This window comes from Pleurodeles waltl, chromosome 1_2 (assembly GCF_031143425.1).
Source record: "Pleurodeles waltl isolate 20211129_DDA chromosome 1_2, aPleWal1.hap1.20221129, whole genome shotgun sequence".
Taxonomy (NCBI): Eukaryota; Metazoa; Chordata; class Amphibia; order Caudata; family Salamandridae; genus Pleurodeles; species Pleurodeles waltl.
This window is the reverse complement of record NC_090437.1, coordinates 19,448,430-19,472,161: the sequence shown is the minus strand read 5'-3', so window position 1 is coordinate 19,472,161 and position 23,732 is coordinate 19,448,430. Positions and strand designations below refer to the sequence as shown.

The 23,732-nt window shown below is 47.3% G+C and overlaps 1 protein-coding gene across 1 annotated transcript in view; it reads right to left on the bottom strand.

The window, feature by feature from the left end:
• The window catches only part of ELP1 (elongator acetyltransferase complex subunit 1), an 886,544-nt gene that overhangs the window by 776,231 nt on the left and 86,581 nt on the right, over nucleotides 1-23,732 (bottom strand). Inside the window, exon 13 of the mRNA XM_069235684.1 lies at nucleotides 4,400-4,496. Coding sequence (XP_069091785.1) covers nucleotides 4,400-4,496 — 97 coding nt within the window. The remainder of the gene's footprint in view (nucleotides 1-4,399; nucleotides 4,497-23,732) is intronic.

Below are 23,732 nucleotides of genomic sequence, written 5' to 3'. Positions count from 1 at the left end.
TTATTGTTACGCTTCAGTCATCACTGAAACACTGGGGGAACACAGTAGTGCTATTGGGATGAAATTGCTTAACATGCCCTACATTAATTGCAATGGCCACAATCACTAAACAATACAATATAATTACCTGGAATATTAGGGGACTAGGGTCACTCTATAAGCAACACAGGGTGCTGACACAATTGCACAGATGCCACGTTCTCCTCGCCTTCCTACAGTAAACCTACCTTACTACACCAGAACCCCTAAAACTGCAGTGCAGGTGGAGGGGACAATGTTTCCATACTTCCTTCTTGGCATATGCCTGTGGAGCAGCCACATGGATAAGGCCAGTGATTCAGTTTTCAGTTCAAGATACAAAAATTGACCCACAGGGTCAATATGTACTACTCAGGTGACTCCTGGATGGAGAGCAGATAATCATAGGATGTTTTTATGCACCGAACCAAGAACAAGATGCTTTCTATGCACACTTATCCACTGTGTTATCGGACTGGGCTCACCTCCCATGGGTGCTGGGTGGGGACTCGAATGCGGTACTTGATGTTCTTCTTGACCGCTCACACCCACCCCTTCCGAGCGCCACACCGGTTCGCCAGGCCAGAGCATTGCAAAAAATGGGTTGAGGGGTGGGACCTAGAGAATTTATGGCAGAGCTCTAATAGGGATGCAAAGGAATAGTCCTTTTACTCCTACCCGCATTTGCTCCATTCCTGCTTAGAATGATTCCTGTGTACTTCCATCCTGCAATCCCACATAACCCATGCTACATAATAAGGTAAGACGTTATCTGACCATAACCCGCTCAAGATCCAGCTGGCCTGGGGACGGGTACCTACCCCGATACCAACATGGCACCTACAGCCCACGATCTTGGAAGATACGGTCTATAGGGATACACTAGCTACTACTATAGACAGATTCTTTTCAGAAAACATAGACCCTGCTTCCTCCCTACTGATCGAATGGGAGGCCTTTAAGGTGGCAATACGGGCATCCTCCATTTCTATGCGGGTGGGAGCACAGGCCAAAATTCTGAAGGACCTCACACACCTAGAAAATAATCTGGGCGCCCTGGAACAAGAGGCAACCCTAGATGACACCAAGGCAGCGCAATTACAAACAACTTCTAGAGCGCTTGAGTGTTGTGGACTACAGATTTACACCCAAAGAGCACATGCAGAGGCAGACAAACCTGGCGCCCTTCTTGCCAAACTAATCAGTCCACAGCACTATCCCACGCCTATATTAATGATACGATCTCCACAGTTGGGAATAGTAAATAACCAAACTAGCATCAATGACACCTTTCATCAATGCTATACTGACCTCTATGCCGCGCCTCCACCAGTAGACTACCACACCATACACATGTTTCTACACCAACATCCGCTTCTGCAGGTGACAGCATTAGAGAGAGAGAGGCGCTGCATGCTCCAATCGCAATCACTGAGATTCGCGAGGCACTGAAGGAGATGGCATGTAATTAGACCCCTGGGTCTGATGGATTGCCAGTGGAATTTTATGCCACATAGGCCAATCGCCTACTCTCCATCTACAGAAGTTTTATAATAGGTCTCTCGAAGAAGGAATGCTTCCAGTCACAACTCAAGAAGTGGTGGTGACTTTGCTTCCTAAAACGGATAGACCTCCTACACGGATGTCCTCTTATAGACCCCTGTGTATTTTAAATACAGAATATAAACTCCTCAGTAAAGTATCAGTGCGCAGACTACTCCCACTTCTTCCACGTCTACTATACACGGACCAATGTGGATTTGTTCCACGCTGTGGTACATCGATGAATACCCGCTGCCTATTTCAGTAGACAGATGAGACAAACCACCAATATCCGCAAGCAAGCTGCATCTCCTTAGATATGCAGCAAGCATTCGACACTCTCAGCTGGAACTATATGTTGGCCTCTCTGGATGCCTATGGCATACCCCCAGATTTTATACGTGGGTAAAGCCTTTTACACAGCTCCGACTGCTAGGGCCAAGACGGGAGCGCATATATCTGCCTCTTACCCCCATATACAGTGGAACTATGCAGGGTTGTCCTCTTTCCCCCCTTTTGTTTGTATTGGCAGTGGAGCCCCTGGCACAACACCTTCGCCACAGCGCAAGTGATTGGGGAACTGTGCTCAACCCCACTAACCACGCTTGCTCCTTATACGCAGAGGATATGATACTCTATTATAGGGATTTGCGGCAAGCCACGGAGAGTGCAGCGCAGATTTTTTTCTCGATTTGCACTTCTTTTAGGGCTTCAAATTAATCCCAATAAATCCTATGCATACTTCTTCCGGGGCACCTGTTTGGAACCTTCGGTCCGATTCAGACCCATGACCATTGCAACAGCACCTATATTCTTTCGCTATCTTGGTATTTGCATATACCGGGACCAAGCGGATTATCTTGAAGGTAATTTAAGCCGGACGATTACATCGCTCTGGTACCAAGTAGATTTCTGGATCACTCTACCCCTTTCGGTGGCAGGGAGGGTGGCACTGGCGAAAAGGGTGCGGTTGGCCCGTGTCTTATACCATTTAGTGAACCTGCCGCTCATGGTACCACCTTGCATAATTCGAGCATTAAACGTCTTATTGATTGATTTAATATGGGGGAGGGGTCGCTGCCACATCGGCCTGATAAAACTACAGTTACCTCCCAGACACGTGGAGGCAAGGCTTCGTTCATCGATGACTCTGTCCTGGGTCCCCCAAATACTCTGGCTACCTTGCAATTGCGAACGGTGTTTGCTTACTGGAAACTAGCTACATGTTACACAGCCTCATCAACTGTGCGGGCTCCCTACCCCCTCAGAAACTATCACAGCATCACAGCAGCTATGCTCAGAGTTTGGGAACAGCAGGGACCACTTACACTAGGGGACTTGTTTGAAGATGGCATGTTAATGGCGCACTCAGACTTTGTGCAAGTACATGGTTTGTCTGAAATTCTGTTTTTAACCCATGCTAAAATACTGTCCTATATACGCAATCATTGGGCATCACAGGCCACTGAACCAGTAACACACGAAGCCCTTCAGGCTCTTCACACAATGGGACATGGAAGACATCTTATTAGATGGCTATACCAAGGAATCCGAGCACATCTTTGGATACGATGAAAACTAAGTGGGCAACTGATATAGATAGAGTCATTACTGCTAAAAGATTGGACTTTCCTATTACAATATGCTAAAAAAGTATCCCGCAACACTAGATTTAAACCAATACAATTTTACCTTTTTCATTGAGCGTACATCACTGCACATAGGCTCAATAGGATACATCACACAACTACGGCGCAATGTCCTCGGTGTCATGCCATTGATGCCGACCTTCTCCATATGATCTGGACGTGTCCGTTCCTCTCACAGTACAGGGTAACAATAGGAACCACTTTGATAGAGATCATGGAGGTGACAGTGGAACTGATGCCCGCTTATTTCCTCCTGGGGCTACACCCTAAAACATGAGGCTCTAACGTAACTTCACACTTCATGGACCTGGTTATGCTCTTGGTGAAACGACAGCTGACAGGGTGCAGGAAGTCTCCCCATGCCCCATCTATCCTCTCATGGAGGGAAGAAGTATTATCTTCGAGCCAGGCTGAAAGTTTGGCTCTCAGGAGAGAAGACTACAGAGGGATGAGAAGAAAATCAATATCCCTAGAGTGGGACACACTAGTGGAAGCGTTTAGGGCACAGAATGAGACACAGGACTAACCGCACTGAGACAAGCAGCGTCCCATAAAGATGCTGAGAGTGGACAGAGAGTAGAAAGCCTAAGGTTTAAAGAAATTTTGACCCAAGTAGATTTCATCCTCACCTTCCTCGCATATGACTCACATGGAGTGGTATTGTTCTTAAGAAGACTGCATACATTGGCCCTACCTTCTAGGAGATGTACTCCCAAGAGGCTCAATGATACTTGCGACCCATATGGTTTAACTCCTAATTAATGACGGAAGCGGGCTAGGGTGGGGGGAGGGATGGGTAGGGCTTTGTTGTTATATATCATTGTTAAATAATATAAGAATTCTCAGACTCACCAGAAGTTCGGGAATTTAGACCACTTGTTTACATTTCTGTTATATATGCAGAGATACTTGATCTATACAATGTTTGTTGAACCATGCTAAAGTTGAAAACCAATAAAATGTTGTTTAAAAGAAAATATCAACAAAAAAAAAAGGAGGTGAGGCCATCATACATGGCAACTCAACCTGGCTGATTATAAACCTGCTAAGTGTACTATATACCAAGCATTCACCTGAATTGTTGAGAATAACTGTAAGCTTGCGAAACTGAAAAACTGTAATGCTAGATAAAATCACTTCCTACACTTTAACTTCTTAAAATATTCTATCTAAACATAAACTGAACTTACTTGTACTTCTTTTCCAGGTAGTGCATCACCGCAGAAAGATTTAAACCATTCCCCATTGCTCCAGGCTTAACTGTAGGGTCCAGAGTTGCTTTTTCACCTGCAGAAAAATCATCAAATACACTCTGGTTTACCAGTTCAATCTATGACCAGGCTAGGCCACAATAAGAATGAGCACATATTGCTCACGTAGAAGCTAAATATAACTGAACACCTTTGCTTGTTGTACCAGACTAAGCTGAGAAATGCACCAGGGCCATAAGAAAATCACTGACAATAGTCACTAGATAGTACTCATTAATTGTTTTTGTCTTTAAAAAATGTAAAAAGCTATCTCTCTGCTTAAAGGGCAAAAAAAAGAAATATACAGAACGAACAGCCCAAGGAATAAAAGTACAATAGCACCATACAAATGTATTACAAAAAAGCAGTCAACCAATTTTCAGATATAACTGCTATTGATACGGAGGTGCAGTCCAATATAATTTGAAGCACGGGTGGGAAGAGAAAATACAGATGGAGATCTAGCCTGGATGAAGAAAGTCAAAAACGGAAGGCAGACACAGACTTCATGGGAATAGTGAAAGTCTATGGAGACTCCAAGGAGGTGTGAGGAGGAAGGGGCAGACCCATTATAAGCATAAGCCAAATTATACACATGAAGGAGGAGAGGGCAAAAAGGAAATGAGGATACTGGGAAACTGATGGGCCAGTAGTATGAAGGACTATTAAAGTAGTGGGCAGACAACATAATTTGACAGGGAAAAGGTTAGGCAATGGTAATGGTGCAAGATGAAAGGGATTGGAACAAGAACTGGATGGGAAGAGAGACTGGACAAAAGAGTAGACCACAGATGCAAAACCAGGGGATGCGCATGGTCTCCCTTTAGTCCCATATCAAGACGTAGGTGTTCCCTCTGACCTGTTGAGGAAGTCTACAGCAGTTACAGAGGGCAATCTCTATGTTTATGGAGGGTGCTCATCTGATTTTGAATCTAGTTTTTCAGATCAGTGTCCCAGAGTCAAAGAGAGTCCTTCTAACCCCTTCTGGATACCACACTTCCAAGCAATAGCTATACATATTTTAGCCAGGATTGGGGCCAAGACTTCGAAGCCTCAAGTCTAACAAAGTCTGAAGGGGATCCAATAGGAGACAGGTGCGCTCCTCTGATATGCAATGCATCACGAGCGACCAGCACTGGGATATCGTTGGACAGGACCAATCCATATGTATATAAATTTGCCGTGTCTGCCATGCATCGAGGTCATGTGGACCTTGCCCCCGTACACATTGTCCTAATTCTCTCTGGGGGTCAGGTAAGTGTGGTGAGTATTATTGAAGTAGAGTCTAAATTTGGCATTTCAGGACACCTGCTTAACAATGTAGGCAGGGGGGCCATATCTTATCCATCCTGTACGTAGCTAGTGCGTGCCTCCACCACTGCTTGAGTCCTGCAGTCCCTTTAGAGTAGTGTTGCTGCAACACCCCGTAAATACAGGTAATGGCCTTCCTAGTTCCTTTGTTGGTCAATATCACCTCAATGGTGTCATTGTGGGTAGCATGATCTGTTCAGTAGCCCACGTCAACAGCATCACTCTTTTCAGGGCTGAGTATAGCAGAAACTGCCTCATCCCTAGGTTATAAGTGGTTGACAAGTCCACAGATCTCAGTTTACTGCCCATTTTCAAATCTGCCCATACCTGCTTCTGTCTAGTCTCCTGTCCGATACAGTGAGCGGAGCGGAGAGCATTTCGGGATCATCCAAATAGGAAGACTCAGGGCATAAGGTATTTTCTTATGACTCTAATGTAGAACCAGTATCTAGCACTGCACCACTATACGTAATAATATACTGGTGCCACCGCTAGGTGGGGCAGCATTTAATAGCCGGTGCGGGAGGGGTTGACCCCCTAGTTCTTCCAATATCTCTCCGAGTCCAGTATTTGACCCCAACCATTGCAACGGCCACTGCAATTGGCCTGCAGCTTAAACTAGGAGCTCCCAATTCCCCCTCTGGCAGTGTGGTGTAAAGCTTACTGAGTGAGACCCTGCACCTACCATAACTCCTCACACCAGCACTGTTAGACGCTGCTGGAGGTCATTGAAGAATGATTTACTCAGGACCACAGAGATGCTTGTAAAGTAATAAAGGAGCTGAGAAAGTATCAACATTTTTCAGATGGAGATCCTTCCCATCGGTGACAAATGTTACCAAGTCCAAAAGGGAAGCCCAAATTTCCATTTGTTAAGTCAGTCTCCACGTGTTAGGTTTGTATACCAGATACTCAATAGTGTCTAGTTTCTATTGCATTCCTGTTCTGTGCTCTGGACGGGCCTCTCTTTAAGTTTCTGTCAATTGGGTCAGAGGAAAAAAACACGATTTATCCCAATTGATTTAGAGTCCGGATATCCATCCAAAGTCGTTCAATATTGTCAATACCTCTAGCAGGCCCTCTTGGTCTGCCTACAGGTAGGCTTAAGTGTTGTTAGCATAAAGCAACACTATGGCCCTCATTATGACTTTGGCGTTCTTCTCAGAAGACCGCCAAAGCTGCAGGCGCCAGAAGACCGCAAGTACTGGCAGTCTTCCGACCACCATATTACGAGTATTGCAGGATCTCCACCACATTTTGGGCGGAAAACCTGCAGTAGTGATGCTAGCAGTAGGAGGAGCTGTGGCGGTTTCACCACAGGCCCGCCAATATGACTCCACCAGCCATATTGTGTGCAATAATACAGCCTGGTGGTGTACTGCTGGCGGGGAGCTGACAGCGGTGGAAGCGCCCCTACCTATTCCCTGCTCAACGACCTTGTCCCCGGACCAGGCAAGTCGATCGTCCGGTGGGGGTATGTGTGTGTGTGTGTGTGTGGGTGGGTTGTGTATGCATGTCTGAGTGTTTGGTGTCTGCGTGTGTGCATGAATGTGTGTATGCATGTCTGAATGTAGAAGTGAGTGCGTGTATGCATGTAAGTATGTATACGTGTGTGCATGCGAGTGTGAGTGTTTGGTGAAAGCATGTTTGTCTGCCTGTGAGTATGCGTGTTTGGATGGGTGTGAGTATGTGTGGTTGAATGCAGATAGAGAGAGAGAGAGTGTGTGTGTGTGTGTGTGTGTGTGTGTGTGTGTGTGTGAGTGTGTGTGTATTCTCCGCCCACAACAACCAGGCTAATGGGCTGCCAGCTTCCTAGTCTACTTCATGTTGATGCTTCAGATATGCCAAGTCATCTCTGTTTGATGGTCTAAGCAGGGTTGTCCTGTAGTCCTTTCTCAATTCGGTCAATGTTACTCGTTGGTCTGGGCACAATTATTCTCAAGAGCTTTGATGTGATTCTCCATACTTATTACCACCTCGCTCAAAACTTTTCCCATCCTGTACATTGTTTTCATGCACATCCCCCCATATTAACACCTTAAGTGCGTTCTACTCTAGAAGTACATCTGACACTGATCTCTCATTTTCTTTAAAGTGCTGCCTTATATCCTCTCCCGTTTGTGTGCCGAAACCTCATTGTTCAAAGCCACTGTTGTCAGGCACCACATATGGATCTTCCGACAGGGCCTTCACCAGGAATATGTGACGAAAAGTGGGTTGTGGTTGGAAAGTGTGTGCCCTAAGTATTCTGCCTGTGAGACGAAGTCAGATGAGCAGCACACTATCCAAAGCATGTGAATAGTGAATATACGGCTGAGTAGTGTGAGTATTTCCTTTCTCAGGGTGTATCAGGATGTAGCAATTACCATATGTCCTCGACTTGCAGGTTGTGTGACCAATGTTGTAGCTGCTGGGAAGCAAGACAGGACTGCAGCCCAGAGAAGATCTGTCCCCGCTATGTCTGGAACACAGTTAAAGTCTCCACACCACACTGAGGCCACTAGAATGTCGAGCAAAAGTGCTGGTGTTAAAGAGACAAAAGTTCTCCTGCTCTCACATGCATTTCCTGGAGGCATACAGAGTTTATGTGATGCCTTTTCAGATATGCATGGATCCTATAGCTTTTAATGCATGTGCCCAGGCCTCTCACATTCCATATGAGTGGTCTAAAAGGCTGTGTTGCCACGGTACGGGTGTCAGTGATTAAGTTCCCAGTGATGTGCAGGGGTAGGGAAGGCACCAGCATGCAACTACCAACAAATTTAACCATTAAAAACTAACTCTGAAAGTTTTCCTTCCAGACCAATGCACAATGGTGTTTTGGATAGCCAACACATATATCAATTTGACATTCAACATAAGGTCCCCCTGGACTTTGGGGGAAAGGGTGAGGGGGGGAATGCATCCAATATTGCCAGTAGTGTTTGTGTTCATAAAAGGAGTGCTCCCAGTGACGTATCTTGTCTAGTGCTCCCACCCACGTCAGTTTGAATCCAACAATGCATGATCATGTGGGTCAGGGGTATGAATTCAAAGTTTTACTGATTATGAAAAAGAATACAGCGCACGGTCCATCACAGCAGAAAGTCCACCATCATCCGGGTTATCTGTGGACCATATTGCAGGTCTTCAGGGATCCCATCTAGCAGGAACTTATCCTGCAAGACCAACGTATCAGAGTTAGAGCTCCTGGCCTCGGTGCCAGGGGTTCCTGATCACTCGATTTCGATGACCACCTGTGCTCTTTTTTTCACTGCTTGCTGTTTTGAAAGCCTGCCATGGAGATTGCAAGTGGTCCAGCACCTGGTGCTCCTACTCCTCAGCCAGCCATCTTCTGCTTCTCCGAAATCTGAGGGAGCTCTCTCTCTCTCTAGCTCAGTCTCCAACCAATTCCAGGCTTCATTCAATGAGGCAAAGAATAGTGCTTTGTCTCCATCAAGCACTACGTTTTTCTGGGAACAGTGGAGTGTATTAATCAGGGGAAATTGTTACATTGCTCTTCTCCACTTGCCATGGGCCCTTGGTTCTGGCCATTTGCAGAATATTGTCTATCACAGAAGAAAAATCTAGCCACCACTGGTCACGGGAGTGCAACAGGCGGAGGTGGTCTGCCAGTGTCCCAGTGTGCAGGTTAAATAGAGAATGCATTAGTTTCCCCCTTGGGTTGTGTTTGCCAGCCACTACTACACATATAGGGCCATACGGTTACCCTCCACTTTTTCCCTGATGTATGATGTAGTCTAGAAACTGTAGTGTCCAGGGCCCCTGCTAACCAGGTTCCCTGGGCCAGAGCTCCTTCCCTAAAACTGTTGTGATGCATTGGCACAATTGGATACACCTTAGCTACCATTATAAGTCCCTAGTAAACAGTACTTACGTACCCAGGGCGTGGGGTATTAGGGGTAGGTCCCTGTGGGCAGTAGCCCCGATTGTGCCACCCTCTAGGGCCATGCATCCAGATGCCCCCAGCACTGCCATTGCAAGCTGGGTGTCCTGGTGAAAACCTAAAACACAAACTCGACATTGTACACTGCCTGTGTGCCCCGTCCACTATACACTGCATTCACTTTGGATAAGACACTCCTCTGGCAGACCATCCAGCTCTAAGGCAGGGTGCACCATATTATATGTGAGGGCATAGCTGCATGAGCAATATGTCCCAACTGTGTCCTTGCCAAACCTGGGACACAGTGAGTGAACAGAACAGCCATTTTAACACATGTACTGGACACTGGTCAATATGAGTTCCCCAGCTACATAATGGCCATGCTGAACCCTGGGTTGTTTGGTATCAAACAACTCAAAATGATAAATCCAAACCGGCACCAGTATTGGATTCATCCCTAAATGTACCCAGGGTTCACCTTAGAGATGCCCACTGTGAAAGCTAACTACCCTAGCATGGTTGCTGACTGGTTCTATCCAGCCTGCCACCTCTAGGCACTCAATCTACAAACCTTGGAGGGGAGGTCCGTCTCTCTGCTTTGTAGAACAAAGCCCTTCCTTGGTGGAGGTGTTTAACAACCCCTCCCCAGGAATTTGCACTGCCCTGGCAGCAAGCTTCAAAGGGCAAACCTTTAAAACTTGACCCCTAGGCCTGCTGCTAGCAGCAGATGGTAACCCCCATGCAAACCCCCACTTTTGGAGTGAGCAATGGTGGGAAAATCAAACAAAGAGTAGGAGGAGTGGCCCCACCTTGCATGCACCACCTCTAAGGTGTTGCCTGCGAGGTGGGCACTCCATTTCATTTTCCTTTTCCCCCATCTTGGATGGAAGGAAAATAGCCAATCAGGGATAGGGTAGTGACCCTTCCCACAAAAAGTGGTCACTTTAGTGGGTGTAGCCACCCAAAGGTAGGTGACCCATTGGTCACTAACAGGTTTCCCCTAAAAAACGTCCCTCAAATACAGTATTTAGTGGGCATCCCTAGACCAGGAATTCAGATTCAACGGACAAAAGAAGACCATCACCAAGACAATCCAAGGCACAAGAACTGTGGACATGCTGCAACAAAGAAAAGGCATCAAACCCTGCTTGCTGCACCCAGGACATGACAATCATCACTGAGGAGCTGATGGACAACTGGAAAAATTCTAAGGAACCCCAGAGGACCTCTAGGCTTCGACAATCACCAGAGAACTCTCTCCAGAGTGGAGGCACCATACTGCAACAGCAAGAAACTAGCAAACCAGGTAGGGTCAGTTCACTGACATGACGCTAATTCCCAAACCGTACGTTGCAACTGGACCAAATGTCACACCGACGACCTTGAGGACAAACCCTGCAAGTGTACGACATTTAATGGGCACTGCGCCCTCCAGTAGTCAAACCATACCAATGCCCTGGGTACTGGTCAGCTAACGTCAGACACTGAGAAAACCAGCCTGCCCGGGGCTGAGAAAGGACCAGGAGGAAGCCCCAGTCAAGTGCCTCCGTTGTCCTGCATACAACTCTTGAACCAACTTACCTCCTGTTCCAGAGGGCATCGTTGTGCACAGCTCCTGGCTCACTGATTCGCTGTGTACCCAGCTGCTCTGTGCCATTCAACAAAGAATCTGCTATGCCCTAAGGATCTCCTACCCCTTGCAACCTCAACACTCCAAGCGGACCCCAAGGAACCACCTTTAAACTTACCTGTGCAGTGCTTTTCCAAGTGATCCCCCGCAGTGGCCCTGCAGCAGCTCCAGAGAACTTTCACCACTGCTCCCGCAGGAACTGGGAGCCGCCTGAACTTCTCCAGCTGGCACAGTGTGCCCACCGATGGCCTCGACCAACCTGCAAAAGAAGAACTTAGTAAACCAACTGTACGATTTTATATGCATTTTCAAAGGTGATCCTCAATGGATTCCTATAGTGCGTAATTACGCAAAAAATACTATTTTTCATTTATCTTCAAAAATGAATATCTAAAAAAGTACTTAACCAATGTTGGTAATCTTGGTCTTAAAAATTACATAAAAATCTGAAGTATTTTCATAAATTGGTCTCGAGTTAATCCTTTGAGTGTGTACGTTGAAAGATTGATACTATGAGTACAACAAATGCTTTGCACTTCTCCAAGAGTGGCCTAACTGTTCATCCAAGCTACCTTAACAATTAGAGCATTAGGTGATCTAGTTTTTACCCCTGTAAACCAATGTGGGTTGCCTGGAACCCCCTGCACATACTCCGACCTTCAACTTTCTTCTGCAGTCTCACCACCTTTATGTTGTTGTGAGAGGCCTTCCACGTTGTGCATCCTGTGACATAGCAGCTCTACTTCTTGTTGCAGGGCCTCAATCTGTGACTGCAGGGCAGTCACATTTGGCTGCAAAATCGACAGGATAGTTTTGATGATTGCTGACACTGGCTTTGAATTGTTTACGCCTCTCGCAGAGGATACCCACATCAATCATTAGGCCACCTAATTTAGGCTCCAGTGATGTTTTTAGTTTATTTTCTTACTGTCGTTAGGACGAATGTTTATTTCTCAGTATGAGCCTGTAAGATGTGTTCACTGTAGACGTTGACAGGTTCAGTGGGGCATCAGCCATTTCCATTTAGGGTAGCATTGATCCTTTGCCAGTTTTGTTTGTTTTGTTCCCTTTTTGTTTTACCATTGTCGTATGGGATCAATGTCAATAAGGTATGAGGACGTGTAGGTTGGTCCTGCTATGGTGTGGGCCTGTCGAAGGTTAGCCTACTTGTCACAGTCTGGGCTGCTGGGCAGCAATGGTAGGAGGCATAGCAACACCCCTCCTGGTTATCACCTTTCCCCTCCTCAGGAGCTTGCAAGCCATTGGCCGTGACAGCAGGGTGAGGTCCCAAAGATCATTCACTTCTTTAGTGCCCAAGACACCACCTCAGGCCCAGTGCACAACCCTGTGTTTCTGTGGCTTCTAGTGATTCACCACTGTAATCAGCGATCATGTTTGGCAAATTGTGAGGGTCTTATCCACATTAAGACATAGTGGAGACCAGCTGACTTTCCAGCTCTGCCTCTGGCACTTGACGTTAGAAATAGACTGTACCAGTGTCCTATTGTCCCGCCCGATTGTCACACAACTGGCATCTGACTGCAGAGTGGGGTCCTCGGGGCTTCACAAATGGGCTGTCTTTCCAGGGTTAAAATAAAAGACTGATTACCTGCTCCTGCAGCATCCTGCGCTAGATCAATCTTTTATATCCGGTCCGCATACTATCCTCAGCAGCGAGCCCCCTTTTATGGGTGCCGTAGCACTCTTGCGACAGTCAACGTCATGCACCAGTACTTTAGCCTCTGTTAAGCCTCTGGGGAACCCATGGACTCTGTGCACACTATATCTCATTTTGATATAGTATATACACAGCCAACTTCCTACAAACCCCTAGAATAGGAGGTTGAAAGCTGTCTGGGTTGGGAAGTAGATGCTTCCCAACATATGATCCAACACCAGAGGTGGTGGATCTGTAACCACCTCTGAAGGAGGAGTGACGAAAAGTGCCCCTTTGTGTGGGGGACTGTAGAGCACCAATGGCTTTTGCTGTGTCCATGTCTTTTTCAGCTTCTCAAAGGCAGAATCCGCTTCAGGGCCGAAAAGACATTCCTTATCAAATAGCATGTTAAGCACCACTTGGTGGACCTCTGGTTTAAACTCAGAGCATCGAAGTCACTCATGCCACCTTATCAAGACACTGGTATTAATGCTGCGTGCAGCTGAATCAGCGGTGTCTAGGGTACAGCGAATGGCGGTAATAATGGTTAGCCCCATGGAAACAATGTGCTGCCCCCTTTTGCGGTGTTCTCTGGGAGAAACTGGAGGAGCTTCTCCATTTCATCCCAGTGAGCCTGATCATAGCTAGTTTGGAAGAGCTGTGAATTGGCGATGCGCCAATGGTTAGCTGCCTGTGCGGCCACCCTTTTGCCGGCAGCCTCTATCTTTTTACTCTCCTTGTCAGGAGGAGGAGAGTCCCCTGTGGCCTGACTATTGGCACATTTTCGTGCAGTGGTAGTGTAAGGAAATGCCTCCTTGGCATGGTTACCCCCTGACTTTTTGCCTTTGCTGATGCCAAGTTATGATTTTAAAGTGTGCTGGGACCTGCTAACCAGCCCCCAGCACCAGTGTTCTTTCCCTAAACTGTATCTTTGTCTCCACAATTGGCACAACCCTGGCACCCAGGTAAGTCCCTTGTAACTGGTACCCCTGGTACCAAAGGCCCTGATGCCAGGGAAGGTCTCTAAGGGCTGCAGCATGTCTTATGCCACCTTGGGGACACTTCACTCACCACATGCACACTGCTTGCCAGCTTGTGTGTGCTGGTGGGGAGAAAATGACTAAGTCGACATGGCACTCTCCTCAGGGTGCCATGTCAACCTCACACTGCCTATGGCATAGATAAGGCACCCCTCTAGCAGGCCTTACAGCCCTAAGGCAGAGTGCACTATATTACAGGTGAGGGCATAGGTGCATGAGCACTATGCCCCTACAGTGTCTAAGCAAAACCTTAGACATTGTAAGTGCAGGGTAGCCATAAGAGTATATGGTCTGGGAGTCTGTCATACACGAACTCCACAGCACCATAATGGCTACACTGAAAACTGGGAAGTTTGGTATCAAACTTCTCAGCACAATAAATGCACACTGATGCCAGTGTACATTTTATTGTGAAATACACCCAGAGGGCATCTTAGAGATGCCCTCTGAAAACATACCCGACTTCCAGTGTGGGCTGACTAGTTTTTGCCAGCCTGCCACACACCAGACATGTTACTGGCCACACGGGGAGAGTGCCTTTGTCACTCTGTGGCCAGGAACAAAGCCTGTACTGGGTGGAGGTGCTTCTCACCTCCGCCTGCAGGAACTGTAACACCTGGCTCACCCTTTTTGTTAAAGCGCCCCAAGGCATCTCAGCAAGTGGAGATGCCCGCCCCTCCGGCCACTGCCCCCACTTTTGGCGGCAAGGCTGGAGGAGATAATGAGAAAAACAAGGAGGAGTCACCCACCAGTCAGGACATCCCCTAAGGTGTCCTGAGCTGAGGTGACCCCTGCCTTTAGAAATCCTCCATCTTATTTTTGGAGCATTCCCCCAATAGGATTAGGGATGTGCCCCCCTCCCCACCGGGAGGAGGCACAAAGAGGGTATAGCCATCCTCAAGGACAGTAGCCATTGGCTACTGCCCTCCCAGACATAAACACACCCCTAAATTCAGTATTTAGGGGCTCCCCAGATCCCAGGAAATGAGATTCCTGCAACCTGAAGGAAGAAGAAGGACTGCTGACCTACAAGCATGCAGAAAAGGAGGAAGACAACATCTGATTTGGCCCCAGCCGTACTGGCCTGTCTCCAACTTCGAAAACCTGCTCCAGCGACGCATCCGACAGGGACCAGCGACCTCTGAAGCCTCAGAGGACTGCCCTGGACTACAGGACCAAGAAACTCCAGTGAACAACGGCCCTGTTTAAAACCAGCTACTTCTTTGCCACAAAGAAGCAACTTCCAAGGACTTCACATTTCCCACCGGAGGTGTGAGACTCTACACTCTGCACCTGATGCCCCCGTCTCGACCTGCAGAAAACCAACACCTCAGGGGGGACTCCCCAGCGACTGCGAGCCCGTGAGTAACCAGAGACGACCCCCTGAGCCCCCACAGCGACGCCTGCAGAGAGAATCCAGAGGCTCCTCCGACCGCGACTGCCTGTTACAAGGTACCGGCGCCTCATCTCCCCCTGCAGGAACTGTAACACCTGGCGGTGAGCTTCAAAGGCTCACCCCCTTTGTTACAGCGCCACAGGGCATCCCAGCTAGGTGAGATACCCGCCCCTCCGGCCACTGCCCCCACTTTTGGCGGCAAGGCTGGAGGAGATAATGAGAAAAACAAGAAGGAGTCACTCCCCAGTCAGGACAGCCCCTAAGATGTCCTGAGCTGAAGTGACTCTTACTTTTAGAAATCCTCCATCTTGCAGATGGAGGATTCCCCCAATAGGATTAGGGATGTGCCCCCCTCCCCACAGGGAGGAGGCACAAAGAGGGTGTAGCCACCCTCAGGGCCAGTATCCATTGGCTACTGCCCTCCCAGACCTAAACACACCCCTAAATTGAGTATTTAGGGGCTCCCAGAACCAAGGAAGACAGATTCCTGCAACCTGAAGATGAAGAAGGACTGCTGACCTGAAGCCCTGCAGTGAAGACGGAGACGACAACTGCTTTGGCCCCAGCCCTACCGGCCTGTCTCCCCACTTCAAGAAAAACTGCAACAGTGACGCATCCAACAGGGACCAGCGACCTCTGAAGCCTCAGAGGACTGCCCTGCATCTAAAAGGACCAAGAAGCTCCCGAGAACAGCAGCCCTGTTCAACAAAACTGCAACTTTAGAACAAAGAAGCAACTTTTAAAGATCACATGTTTCCCGCCATAAGCGTGAGACTTTCCACTCTGCACCCGACGCCCCCGGCTCGACCTGCGGAAAACTAACTCTACAGGGAGGACTCCCCGGCGACTGCGAGCCAGTGAGTAGCCAGAGTTGACCCCCCTGAGCCCCCACAGCGACGCCTGCAGAGGAAATCCAGAGGCTCCACCTGACCGCGACTGCCTGCTTCAAGGAACCCGACGCCTGGAAACCACACTGCACCCGCAGCCCCCAGGACCTGAAGGAACCGAACTCCAGTGCAGGAGCGACCCCCAGGCGACCCTCTGCCTAGCCCAGGTGGTGGCTACCCCGAGGAGCCCCCCTTGTGCCTGCCTGCATCGTTGAAGAGACCCCCAGGTCTCCCCATTGATTCCAATTGAAAACCAGAGGCCTGTTTGAATTCTGCACCCGGCCGCCCCTGTGCCGCTGAGGGTGTACTTTCTGTGCCTGCATGTGTCCCCCTGGTGCCCTACAAAACCCACCTGGTCTGCCCTCCGAAGTCGCGGGTACTTACCTGCTGGCAGACTGAAACCGGGCCACCCCTATTTCTATTGAAGCCTATGTGTTTTGGGCACCACTTTGACCTCTGCACCTGACCGCCCCTGAGCTGCTGGTGTGGTAACTTTGGGGTTGCCTTGAACCCCCAACGGTGGGCTACCTTGGACCCAACTTTGAACCCTGTAAGTGTTTTACTTACCTGTGAACTTAACATTTACTTACCTCCCCCAGGAACTGATAATTTTTGCAGTGTCCACTTTTAAAATAGCTTATTGCCATTTTTGCCAAAACTGTACATGCTATTGTGATAATTCAAAGTTCCTAAGATACCTGAGTGAAATACCTTTCATTTAAAGAATTATTTGTAAATCTTGAACCTGTGGTTCTTAAAATAAACTAAGAAAATATATTTTTCTATATAAAAACCTATTGGCCTGGAATTGTCTTTGAGTGTGTGTTCCTCATTTATTGCCTGTGTGTGTACAGCAAATGCTTAACACTACCCTCTGATAAGCCTACTGCTCGACTACACTACCACAAAATAGAGCATTAGAATTATCTCTTTTTGCCACTATCTTACTTCTAAGGGGAACCCTTGGACTCTGTGCACACTATTTCTTACTTTGAAATAGTGTATCCAGAGCCAACTTCCTACAGGTAGTTACTATAGAGTCTGGAGGGACCTGTGACCTAATGTATACCGGATCTGTGGGAGCAGACATATTTTTTTATCTACTTTAGGGGCGGTAACCCTAGAGCGGACGGGTTCTTTGAAAATTTCATCAGTGTGATGAAGCATACCAGGGAACCTAGGCAGAAACAGGATATTCCTATAGGTAGATGTAAGGGTATTGAACAGGAAGTCCTATTCGAAGGGGGCCCTGTGTAACGCTGTGTTCTGAAAGGTACTGTGTTGCTAGTACCTGCTGGTAGGATGTATTATCCTCTGGTGGGTAGGGGCGAGCAGGGTACAAATCTGGGTCACTGCTCAACATGGGCTCAGGGTCATACGTGTCCCATGGATCTGTCTTCTGCTGTGTGCCACCTACATCTTCCCCAGTATATACCTGAGGTGTAAAACGTCCTGCAGTAGGAGAGGCAGGTGACTAAGGAGGGGAGGGAAGTGGAGGAGAAACAGTAGGTGGAGAAGGTGGATCAGGAGGAAGAGGTGGAGAAGACTTGTGAAGTGTGCTTGTAGCCTCATCCTTGGTAATCTTCTTTGGAGTGGGAGAAGTTTGAAAAGCAAGGAGTACAGGAGGGGAAGCAATAATGCACCCTGTGCCCTCCTGGATATGGAGGCGGTGCTAGCGAGTGTCCATCGTCTCCAAAATAGGTTCCGCAGGTGAAGGCGTAGCTGAAGACTGGCTAGAGTCCTTCTGCTCCAATGTTCTTTGTTCAGTACGATTTACTCAGCACCAAAGTAAAGGTGGTAGCTAGTCGTCTTGGAACCAAAGTTCCCAGAGACAAAGTTTGGACCAAGATGGCAACAATGTCTCGGACTGAATTCGAAACTGAAGACATTTTTTGGTCTTGGCTATTTTTGGAGCAGAGCCGGAGAACGGGGCAGCAAAAACAGTTTTTCAGATCCGACCATGGCCTGTGACAGTGGCAGTCCGGCGACCTCAGCAAGGGGCTTTTTAACAGTCTTAGTGTGGGCAGGAGGGGCCACGGTACTCACAGGTACTCAAGGCCTCCTCTTGGGAGTGTTCTTCCCCAAAGATGTCCAGTGTCTCGTCCGGAGTCTTGTGCGCCATCTTCAATCAACGAGCTCTTCGGTCCGGAAGGGTCTTCTTTGCCCGAAGGATTTGGTGACGCAGGTAGCCTCCTGGTAATCGGGGAAGGTACAAGTTACACACCAGATGTTGGTCGGTGTGGGGAAATTTTTAATGGTACAGAGGACCAAAACAAAACAGCATCCGTTCCATCATCACCACATAATCGTCGGTGCAGCATGGTGAGGTGGGCCCGAAACGGGCGAGGACGCCTCAGAGGGTGCACGGTCAATGCACGGACCGATGAGTGGAGACGAAAGCATAGATGGAAATACGTGATCAAAAAACAATACCATTGATAAAGAGAAGACTGAAAGAAAGATTTCGAACTGGAGCGAGTCGAAAGATGGAGCGAAGACACACACGTCCAAACCAGACAGCGGAGAGAAAACAATCTAACAAAGTAGCCGATGATAATTCCCAGAATCACAGAGAAGAAGTTGTCACTCAATCCCATGACTCGACAATGCTTCTTCAAAGAAAAAAACCTTGCAACACTCCGGACCCCACACTAGATAGCAGGAGTATGCAGAGCATGTGTATCTACAGCCACATTGAACATACTCTTTTCCGAATGGTGGGGTCACATTTTAAGGTACACCCTACATGCCACGAACAGATGTACACTGGGTAAGTGACATTTTCCGTTCGATAGCATGTGTAGCTGCAGATACACATGTTATGCATAGACTACAAAGCAGTTACTCTCCCCAAAAAACTGTGGTGGCTAGCCTGTAGGAGCTGGAGTTGTTTAAAATAATGTTCTTAAGACAGCTTGACCAACATTGGCCTGTTGCTTTGAAAATACATCTACACAATAATGTTTTGTAAACGTATGAGGAGCAGACCATGTGTCAGCTTTATATATGTCTGCCATTGGTACGTTTCCTAAGAATGCCATACATGCACCTTTCTTCCAAGTGGAATGTGCGTTAGGTGTGATTAAAAGTTGTCTTTTTGCCTTAATGTAACATGTTTGTATACATTTAACAATCCATATTGCCAACCCTTGCTTATAGATAGGATTCCCTTTATGTGGCTGTTGAAAGGCAACGAAAAGTTGTTTTGTTTTTCTGACTTCTTTGGTTCAATCTACATAGTACATTAGAGCTCTTTTAAGATCAAGAGAATGAAGGGCTCTTTCTGCAATTGAATCTGGCTGTGGAAAGAAGACTGGCAATTCCGCCGTTTGATTTATGTGAAAAGGTGATATCACTGTTTGCAGAAATTTGGGATTTGTTCTAAGTACAACTTTATGTTTGTGTACTTGGAAAAAAAGGTTTTTCACAATGAAGTAATGGCCACTAGGAACGCAACTTTCCATGTTAAGAATTGAATCTCACAAGAACGCATGGGTTCAAAAGGTGGGCCCATCAGTCTGGTGAGTACAATATTTAGATTCCATGTAGGAACAGGTGGTGTTCTAGGGGGAATAATACTTTTTAGTCCTTCAATGAAGGCTTTTATAACTGGAACTCTCAAAAGAGAGGTATGTTGAATAGTCTGCAAGTATGTTGATATTGCAGTAAGATGGATTTTAATGGATGAGAAAGCTAGATTTGATTTCTGCAAATGAAGTAAATAGCATACAATGGGGGTCATTCTGACCGCCGACAGACCGGCGGTGCCCCGCAGGGCATTCTGACCGCGGCGGTTCGGCCGCGGTCAGATTCGGGAAACCGGCGGTCTCCCGCCAGTTTCCCGCTGCCCTGCAGAATCCTCCATGGCGGCGGAGCGCGCTCCGCCGCCATGGGGATTCTGACACCCCCTACCGCCATCCTGTTGATGGCGGTAGGGGGTGCCGCAGGGCCCCTGGGGGCCCCTGCAGTGCCCATGCCAATGGCATGGGCACTGCAGGGGCCCCGTAAGAGGGCCCCACAAAGTATTTCAGTGTCTGCTATGCAGACACTGAAATACGCGACGGGTGCCACTGCACCCGTCGCACCTTCCCACTACGCCGGCTCAATTCTGAGCCGGCGTCCTCGTGGGAAGGCTGATTTGCCCTGGGCTGGCGGGCGGCCTTTTGGCGGCCGCCCGCCAGCCCAGGGCAAATCCCAAAATACCCTCAGCGGTCTTTCGACCGCGGAGCGGTATTTTGGTGGGGGATCTTCGGCGGGCGGCGGACCCGCCGAAGTTAGAATCACCCCCAATATCTTGTAATGATGCTGTAAGTGGGTCAGTATTTTTAGATTTACAGTAGTAAACAAATCATTTCCATTTGTTAGCATAGCATTGCCTATTTGTAGGCTTACATGCTTGTTTGAAAACTTCCATGCATTCTAATGGACGTTTTAAGTATCCAAATTCTATGACTTCAGGAGCCAAATGGCTACGTTGAGAGCAATGGCATTTGGATGTCTGATTTGTCCTTTGTTTAGTGTTAACAAATCCGGTCTGTTTGGAAGTTTGGAGTGAGGTACTACTGACAGATCTAGGAGTGTTGTGTACCAATGTTGTCGTGCCCATGTTGGGGCTATGAGTATCATGGTGAGAGAGGTTTGACGTAGTTTGTTGACCAGAAAGGGAAGTAGTTGGAAAGGGGGAAAAGCGTAAGCAAATATCCCTGACCAGTTGATCCATAGAGCATTGCCCTTTGATAAAGGATTTGGGTGTCTGGATGCGAAGTTTTGGCATTTTGCATTTTTGCTTGTTGTGAATAGGTCTATTTCTGGTGTTGCCCACCTGCGAAAGTACTGTTGAAGTACATGAGAGTGAATCTCCCATTCGTGTGTCTGTTGGTGCGTTCTGCTTTGGAGATCCGCTAGCTGATTGTGTATTCCTGGAATGTATTCTGCTAATAGATGAATCTGATTGTGAATTGCCCATTTCCACATTGTTTGGCCTAGAAGTGGTAATTGAGATGAATGTGTCCCGCCTTGTTTCTTCAAGTAATACATGGTTGTCATATTGTCTGTTTTTATCAGAACAATCTTGTGTTTGAGAAGGGGTTGAAACGCTTTTAGGGCAAGGAACACAGCTAATAATTCTAAATGGTTTATGTGAAAATTTTGCTGTTTTTAATCCCATCCCCCTTGAATGGTAATGTTGTTGAGATGCATTTGTTGGTATTGTGGTCTCATGCACAGGGTCTTTAAATGACAGCCCCTTCATTAAATTGCTGAGATTTCACCATTGAAGGGACTTGTGCGTTTGGCAGTCCAGCAACACTAGATCTTGCAATTGGCCCTGTGCTTGATGCCAATGCTGTGAGAGGGACTGTTGTAGTGTCCTCATGTTTAGTCTTGCAGGCAGTACTATTGCTATGCAGGATGCCATAATTCCTAATAGTTTCTCTGATAAATCTTACAGTGTATTGTTGGTTTGGCCGCATTTGTGGTATGAGATTTTGGAAAGCTTGTATCCTTTGTGTATTTGGATAGGCTAAAGCTTTTTGCGTATTTAAAATAGCACCTACGTAAGGTTGCGCCTGTGCTGGCTGAAGATCAGATTTCTGGTAGTTGAGAGTGAACCCTAGTGTATGTAGGGTCTCCATTACGTATTGATTGCGTTGTTTGCATTGTTTAAAATTGCTTGATTTTATTAGCCTATCATCTAGATATGGAAAGACATGTATGTGTTGTCTTATACCCTTGGAGCTGTTGTTGTGCTGAATGGTAGAACTTTGAATTGATACTGTTTTCCTGCTATCACAAACCTTAGGTATTTTCTGTGAGCTGGATGGATGGTTATATGGAAATACACATATTTGTGGTCTAGTGCAGTCATGTAATCTTGTTTTTGTAGTAGTGGGATGACATCCTGCAGAGTTACCATGTGGAAGTGTTCTGACAGGATATATAGATTTAAGGATCTGAGGTCTAGGATGGGCCTGAGAGTGCCATCTTTTTGGGGAATGAGGAAGTATAGTGAGTAAACTCCTGTTCTTTGTTGAGAATGTGGGACCAATTCTATTGCTTGTTTTAGTAGTGGTGATTGTACGTCTTGCTGCCTGGGGACAGCTTGTGGTAACATGGAGGAATGTTTGGAGGGGTAGAAACTAATTCTAGGCAATAGCCATTGCAGATAATCGACAATACCCAATGGTCTGTGGTGATGTTTTGCCAATCGGAGTGGAACTGCTGCACTCTTCCCTCCACAGGAGATGTATGAGGTTGGGGGATGGCAAATAAGTCACTGTTTAAATAGGGCAGTGGCTTGGTTCGAAGTTTGGAGCATGCCTCTGTTTCTAAAGTATTGGCCTCTGTAAGACCCTCTAAATCCCCCTCTCTGGTACTGCTGTTGCTGTTGCCCTTGCTTTGTCTGGGAGGTAGAAGCCTCTGTGGATTGTGGCTTGAATCCTCCTCTGAACTGTTGTCTGCGAAAGGGTGTTGTGTATAATGCTCCCATTGCTCAGGCAGTGTCTGAGTCTTTCCTCAGTTTTTCTATGGCTGTATCAACTTCAGGGCCAAACAATTGCTTTTTATTAAAAGGCACGTTGAGCACGTTTCTAGTTTCATTCATGTCTAAGTATAGTAATGGCAGTACTGACACTTCTAGCTGCTGTATCTGCAGCATCGAGGGCAGACCGTATTTTATTATGGCTTATGGCCTGACCCTCTTCCACAATTTGCGGTTCCCTTTTCTGGTGTTCCTTTGGGAGGTGCTGCAGGAGTTTCTGCATCTCGTCCAAGTGGGCTCTATCGTACCTTGCTAGCAAAGCTTGCGAATTGGCAATTCACCACTGGTTGACAGCCTATGTGGCTACCCTCTTGCCAGCAGCATTGAATTTCCTACTCTCCTTATCAGGGGGAGGAGCATCACCTGGTGACTGGCTATTAGCCCTTTTTGTAGCCGCACTTACTACTACTGAGTCTGGAGGAACTTGGTATGTAATATAATCAGGGTCTGTAGGAGCAGGTTTATACTTTTTATCAATGCGTGGAGTTATTACTCTAGCTTACACAGGCTCACCAAATATTTGATCTGCATGTTTAACCATGCCAGGTAGCATAGGAAGGCACTGATATTCTGAGTGGATGGAGGATAGAGTGTTAAACAGAAAATCCTCTTCTAGGGGCTCAGTGTGCATAAGCACCCCATGGTATGCTGCTGCCCTGAAAACAACCTGCGTGCATGCAGTAGTGTCCTCAGGTGGAGAACGCTTAGAAGGGTATAAATCAGGATCATTGTCAGGAATAGGATCTGGGTTGTTTGATCCCAAGGATCAACTGTATCACCATGTGAATATTGTTAATGAGTTGGTGAAGGTGAAGGTGATGGGCTAATGGGTGGAGGCGAAAAAGAAAATTGTGGTGAATAAGGGGGGAGAAGTATGGGCAGGTACTGGCTTCTCCTTCTGTTTATAAATTTTTGCTGGTGGTTGAGC